Below are 7,754 nucleotides of genomic sequence, written 5' to 3' on the forward strand. Positions count from 1 at the left end.
AAACATTATTAATTTTCTCACATTTGTAGGTTTTATAATTAATATCTTAATAAAGTGTTATCATTATTGGTATATTTTATAGTTATTTGGCTTTAAACCAAGACAGCTTACTGTTTTTGACACACTTCGAAGGGTCATAGGTGGGTCGGAAAGAACAATCCGGGCATTCACAAGTACAGATTATGGTGCCATTATTTGGTCCTGGTAGGACTATATGAGAACAGTTATTTGGACAACCTGAAATACAATAAGACATAAATGCTGAACACAAATATATAAATAAATAAAAAGCAACCTAGATAAAGTCAAAATATTATTGTAAAGGTGTTAATAATTTCAACAAAACTATAGTATGTTTAAAACACTATCGTGAAGTTAAATTCTGCTGATAAGATTCTATAGGAGGTGGAAACAGGGAGTTGGGGCTGGGGACATTGACAATTATGCACTGACCCCTCCAGATGAAATGCGAATTAATATAGTCCGTTTGCGCCAAAAGGGATTCGATGAATTGGCATATAACTATATTCCAAATAATGCTAAAATTCATATACAAACATATTATTAAGGTTTAAACACATACCAACTCTTAATATTTCTTCAAAAACAAAAACAAATCTTTATAAGTAAAAAAGGGGAGAAAGCAAAATGGTAGAATAGCCAAGGTATGTAGCTTCACCTGCACTGATACCGAAGTAATCAGATAATTCAGTACCAACAGACTAATGGTAGAACTGCACGGGCTTTACATTGGCTGTTCCACCAGTTGCCTTTATACTCCTTAACTTGTATCATAAAAAAAGATTTAACCTATGGAAATTGATGGTAATTTGAAAAGATATATGAAATGTTTTTCAAAAATGTTATTTGAGTTGGTATTTGTAACCTGCCTAATGTTTGTTGCAAAACTGATGCTTATCTTATTGAGTTCAATGAAGAGGTGAACACTTTACTGGGGTAAACATTCCTAAAGATTTGCAGTACTGGTATAAAAAAAAAACCCAAAGCAATTCTGTTTATATTTGAAGTAATTAATTATAACTCAGTCCATTGTTGAAAACAGTCTTGCGGTATTGAGCAGCCATCATGGATTACGGGAAATGTCAAAATGTGCTTTATACCCAAGAAAAGAATTTAGGGACCCTGAGTCATCATCCAAAAAACCAATATATTACAAGTTATTGTTTCAAATATGCTTAATTGTGTTTGCTATTTTGAATTTTTATATGGCCATATTGGATTTTCCACAGTAGTTTTCCACCACAAGAATGTGCTCAGTGAACCCGGAAACCCTATAAATGACACATTACACGACACATTCTTAGCAAAACAATCATCATAGAATGACAAATCCACATTTTGTGTACCCAGGAAGACCCGTGTAACTTCAAAGGGTATCTTTTGACCAATTGTTTTCGTACTGCGGCCGTTTGATAACATTCAAACACATCTCTTTGCCTGCAATATATTTTTTTTTGAAAATCGATCTCTTACAAACACGACATCCGCTTAACTAAATGTTTCGTCTACCATAAACTGATTCGACGAATACGTCAATAATCTGTGATTTAATTATGGATTAATCTAGTTTAAAAAAATAATAATAACAATTAATTTAATTTCCAAATAATTTTTTTAATTTTTTATTTATTAATGTTTCTTAACATTGCATTCAGATCAACATACTCAGGGCTCGAACTTAACGACGGCACTGACGGCAATTGCCATCGTTGAGATATAAATTGCCGTAGGTAGAGATCATCACCGACGACACAAAAGTGCCAGCATGAATTATCTGCCAGTATTCAACATTTGTTCATTTGAAATGTCTACAAAGAGCAAAATAACTTTTTCTGTCATGTTTATTTGCTGCAAATGTCATTTAAAAATTGCCATAAGCAGGCTCAAAATTGCCGTCGGTGAGCCGTTTCATTCATGGGAGACAAATTCTTAAGTTTGAGCCCTGCATACTATATAAAGGCATGTATAAACCAAATGTCAATGCTCTAGAACTTGCAATATGTGAGAAAGGACCTAAATGCAAACACTTAAAACCTTGACGCCAAACACACACGTTGACACTGGCACCGCATTCGCCACCATAACAATAATACATATATCACGCGCCATTCACCGATCTGCGCTATCGATCGATCGCGCTACGTCATCTATGGTTCAATCATTAGCGTAGCCATCGGTAAATCGCACAAGCATCGATCGATCGTGCTACTCCATCATTAGATCCGCTAATAGTGTAGCTATCTGTAGATTGCGCAAACATCTATCGATCGAGCTGCGCCATCAGTGGATCCGTCGTTAGATCACACAAGTATCGTTAGTTTTCGGCGGGGATTAAAGTGAGAATCCGTTGTTTGTGATACTTGCGCGATCTAACGATGACCACCCTAACAACGATCCACTGAAGGCGCAGCGCGAACAATCGATGACTGCGCTAAATGAAGCATTGATGGCGCAGCACGATCTCTAAACAGCGCAGATCTGTTAATGGCGCATGACAGACAAAAATTGGTAAGCTGGTACATCACACTTACGTATACTTCGTCGCTGTCTGTACTTGTGAAACATTTTAACATCTCTTGGAGATTTCATATGTTGAGCAATAGTCTCCACCCTTCTGTCTGCATCACCAAATTTGGGGAATCTTTTAACAGACGTCTGGTCTGTCCAGTATAGCATGTCCTGTAAATATATTAATTAACTTCGAAAAAGCAATAATAATTGTTAACAGTGCTAAACATGAATATTTTCTTACAATGAATGCCAAAAGAAACACAGCTATTGTGCTATGGTGGTATTGCGTGTTTTGGTTATCACAGCATTATGATTAAAGGGACTGTCCTGTGTTTGCTGCCGGTGTACTACATACGGAACAATTTCATGACTAAAATTACATATTAATGATTGTTTTGTTAATATATCAGTGTCTATATAAACAAGATGTTTGTTGTTGTCCTAAAGTTTGTAGTAGTCCAGACAGGATTTTACCTTTCAATAACTTCGGACATACAAACAAATATACATTACTTAGTAAACTGAACAGTGATTGTTGCAAACATTAGCACACGACTGTAAACATATTGGATATAGAGACACTGGTATTCTAAATAAGAAAATATCTTTTATATGTAATTTTAGTCGTCAAAAACTGTCTGTCAGTCAGAAACAGCTTACAATGGCTGCACACTCAGAACAATCCCGTTAACAGCGAGAAATAAGAAAAGAGAGGTTTTATTTAACAAAGGAGAGACCCTTTAACAGCGAGAAAGAAGAAAAGAGATGTTTTATTTAACGATGAACAGTCCCTTTATCAGCGAGAAAGAAGAAAAGAGATGTTTTATTTAACGACAGAGAGTCCCTTTAACAGCGAGAAAGAAGAAAAGAGATGTTTTATTTAACGATGGACAGTCCCTTTAATAGCGAGAAAGAAGCAAAGAGATGTTTTATTTAACGACAGAGAGTCCCTTTAACGGCGAGAAAGAAGAAAAGAGATGTTTTATTTAACAATGGAGAGTCCCTTTAACAGCGAGAAATAAGAAAAGAGATCTTTTATTTAACGATGGACAGTCCCTTTAACAGCGAGAAAGAAGAAAAGAGATGTTATGTTTAACCATGAACAGTCCCTTTAACAACGAGAAAGTAGAAAAGAGATGTTTTATTTAACCATGAACAGTCCCTTTAACAACAAGAAAGTAGAAAAAGATGTTTTATTTGACGATGAACAGTCCCTTTAACAGCGAGAAAGCAGAAAAGAGATGTTTTATTTAACGATGAACAATCCCTTTAACAGTGAGAAAGAAGAAAAGAGATGTTTTATTTAACGATGGACAGTCCCTTTAACAGCGAGAAAGAAGAAAAGAGATGCTTTATTTAACGATGGACAGTCCCTTTAACAGCGAGAAAGAAGAAAAGAGATGCTTTATTTAACGATGGACAGTCCCTTTGGAGAGACAAGGACTGGGATGTGGAGGTGGGTGGACCAGTGAGAAAGAAGAAAAGAGATGTTTTATTTAACGATGGACAGTCCCTTTAACAGCGAGAAAGAAGAAAAGAGATGCTTTATTTAACGATGGACAGTCCCTTTAACAGCGAGATTGAAGAAAAAGAGATGCTTTATTTAATGATGGATAGTCCCTTTAACTGCGAGATTGAAGAAAAAGAGATGCTTTATTTAATGATGGATAGTCCCTTTAACAGCGAGATTGAAGAAAAGAGATGCTTTATTTAATGATGGACAGTCCCTTTAACAGCGAGATTGAAGAAAAGAGATGTTTTATTTAACGATGAACAGTCCCTTTAACAGCGAGAAAGAAGAAAAGAGATGTGTTATTTAACGATGGATAGTCCCTTTAACAGCGAGAAAGAAGAAAAGAGATGTTTTATTTAACGATGGACAGTCCCTTTAACAGCGAGAAAGAAGAAAAGAGATGATTCAACAATGCAGACAACACATTAAGAACCTGCCGTTAACATATTCAATATTGAAATAAATTATGATAATAGTCACTGACATGTGCTTTAGCAAAGAGACGAGAGCTGATCTTGACCGCGACATATTGGATGGCAAAAAAGGAAAAAGAAAAGAAAAAGAAAACAAATGCGATATAGAAATATATAAAAGGTAAGAGGATTGTAACTTTGATATTTCACAACCATTATTATATAGATATTTGCCCCTTTCAATCAACATGTTAGACCTATACGTCAAATATTGTTAAAATAATTCAAAATTGTAAATCAAACAATGTAATTACGAGCGTCGCATCTTTTTACTTACAATTTGGAACCCGTTGCTAGTTTAACAATATATATAACCAATGGGCCTAAAATCTTTATGGAACGTGGTAAATATCCATATAGTAATGAGTGCGAAATAACAAAGTTATAATTGGTGAGAACATCATTAGTTATTTTTGATAGCACACACCTGTTTACACATGTACGTGTGTTAACAATTTCAAGACATACGACTGGCTGCTATTAGATGATGACCCAGTCACCAAATGCCATGCATCCAATAAAAAAACATGATCGAAATCGATTACCCTGTGACATATAGTTAACCTGACAATCATTTGTCTGTGACGCATAAGTTAGCTATACGTGCAAAGGCTGTAAATAACTTTTAGTCGAAAAAGATGTTAAAATTTACTGAAAACCTGTTTTTTTGAGGATATGTAAGAAATAGAATAATACATTTGTGCCCGTTAGATACCATTTATCTTATAACTCATTGTTTACAAGTATATCAAACTTGCTTTCGTTCGTTCGATACATTTTAAAACAACTCGTTATAAGATAAATGGTATCGAACGGCCACTCATGTATTATTCTCTATATAATTCCGTATTCAGTAGGGTTATCATTGTTTGTTTGTTTTGTGTTATTAGTTGCTATCCATATAGTTACAACTTCTATAGGAGTACTGCCACTCCATAGCTATGCCATTAGAAACGTAAAGCCTTGGTAAGACCGAACAACGACGTCGTGCGATGGGGTGAAATTGTATATATTGTCCTCGACTCGGCTACGATATTACAATCTTAGTTGTGTGGTCACACTGGAAACGATGGGTTTGCGACGCATCTGAGAAAATCGTAGGGAAATCGTACCACCGTGGTACGATATCGTACGACTTCATCGTAGGAACACCATTAAAGTCATACGACGGTTGTACGATGTCTTACAATTCCACATGATGTCGCACATCGTGGAAAGGTCATGCGATGTCTTTAATATTTCCAGGTGAGAAATGTCGTACGATTAGCCACGTTGTCGCACGACGTCGTACAATACAATCCCGGGAATCGCAGCCAGATTTTTGAACATAACCACCCTAGGGTCCGCGATCACCCAAAATTCACCTATCGCAGGTGGTCATACGTCTTAAGGCCGGTGTGACCGTAGCTTAACGCATCAAAAACGTTTCTACAACGTTCAAAACAAAGGGATGTTTAAATGAAAACACGTATTCGGTTGTGCATATAATATTTTAAGCAAGTCATTATAAGTATATTACAAAAAAATATTGCTTAAATTATTTTTGGGGCAAAGTATCTTTAACGTGGCTCAATGCAAGTTTGAGACTAATTATTAGATACTTAACTGGTTACACAAATAACATACACGTATCGAAACAACCATGTGAATCGACTTCTAGTTACCGTACCTAAGATTTTGAATCATGTCCCCTGACTTTCCTGTATTGGACAGAGAGGCCGGCCAAGGCCGACATCTGTGCCCATGACAGACATGCGCTACAACAGCTTGTTCTGAATGTGCGCATAAAACTCTATGACCTGACCTGACCTGTGCCCTGACTGTTTTGTTTAGTCTGAGACTTACTTCAAAGACAACTATGGCATCTGGTCTATCCAGGTGGATTAGGGTCTTTAGAATGATTCTTCTATCTCCGCCATTCAAATTGGAGCTGCCAATTAGATGCAGTTTGGCATCTACCCAGTATAATCTTTGGTTATCATAATCTGGAAAAGAAATCGCAAGAAACTAATACACTAGTATATACATTTACACAGAAGAGTAATAAAAACGAAAACCATTAGCATTTCAAAATTCCTAAGCCGAGACACATAAGCGTTCGAGTTTGCTCAATACTGGAGCAAATCTTTGAATTCAGGCAAAAATGATGGAGACACTCGGTCAAAATGAGCTGGCCTGAAACCCTTTCACCATGTATTTGCATCATTTTACTTACAATAGCAGTACATGTAAAACTGTGTAACGATTTGTTTGCATCCCTATATAGTTGTTTTGTAGTAATGTTAATAGGAATAAACGTTGTTATCCAGATTCAGGCATTTCCGTTTCATTTGGTCAAACATCAGCCTGTACTCTTTCAAAAATGAGAGCCTGTACGCCTTGCGAATACGTTGTTACACTTACATTACTGTCACGGGGATTCTATAATACCCGTAACTGAATAAAACACGATTATCAAAATATCTCTCCTAACTGTATATCTATTAGATCTCTCTGTAACAGGCGGTTAAACCCTAGTATGGCTCGTCTAGGTATGATCAGAGATACGATCTTATATAAAGTATATATTATTATAGCACGTTTAGTTCACTAGAAACACAACAAAACACAATACACTTTGGAATCTGTATTAACCTACGCTGACAAATGTACAGCCGTAGTAGTTAATTAATAACAACAATAATAACAACCCAGAACTGATCACTTAATTAGTTAATCTCTAGGTGTCTAGTTACACAATATGCGAATCACTTCACCGTGACACAACACCCACACGTGTGATAATTGAGAAACGCTTCTAGGAGAAGTTAATTAATAAAGGAATTACCACTCTATTCCTAACTGGTTAATTTTTAATTAACCCTTACTACTCGTTCAGTAACGTATGATAATTGAGAAACGCTTCTTGGGGAACTTAATTAATAAAGGAATTACAGCTCTATTCCTAACTGGTTAATTTTTAATTAACCCTAACTACTCATTCGGTAACCTTGTAACACAGAATTAATACTGGTACCTATCACAATAAAGACAATAACCTACAGTTTACCTAGGTCTTCTAGGATGACTGGCTAAGCTTTATATTACCAAATACTCGTATAAAATATAGAACAGTAAGACTACGATTTACTTCGTCAGATGACCGAAGACACTGTTTAAAAAATATTGGTATAATACAGTATTAAAATATTAAAAGTCACATCAATCACATCAAAGTTATACAACAGAGCAGAAAT

General features: G+C 35.7%; 1 protein-coding gene across 1 annotated transcript in view; it reads right to left on the minus strand.

The window, feature by feature from the left end:
• Positions 1–224: 224 nt before the first annotated feature.
• LOC121374638 (very low-density lipoprotein receptor-like) overlaps positions 225–7,754 on the minus strand; it is a 31,470-nt gene continuing 23,940 nt past the window's right edge. The window contains 2 exon segments of the mRNA XM_041501746.1: positions 225–237; positions 6,323–6,503. Of these exon segments, the coding sequence (XP_041357680.1) occupies positions 225–237; positions 6,323–6,503 (194 nt within the window).

This window comes from Gigantopelta aegis, chromosome 6 (assembly GCF_016097555.1).
Source record: "Gigantopelta aegis isolate Gae_Host chromosome 6, Gae_host_genome, whole genome shotgun sequence".
Taxonomy (NCBI): Eukaryota; Metazoa; Mollusca; class Gastropoda; order Neomphalida; family Peltospiridae; genus Gigantopelta; species Gigantopelta aegis.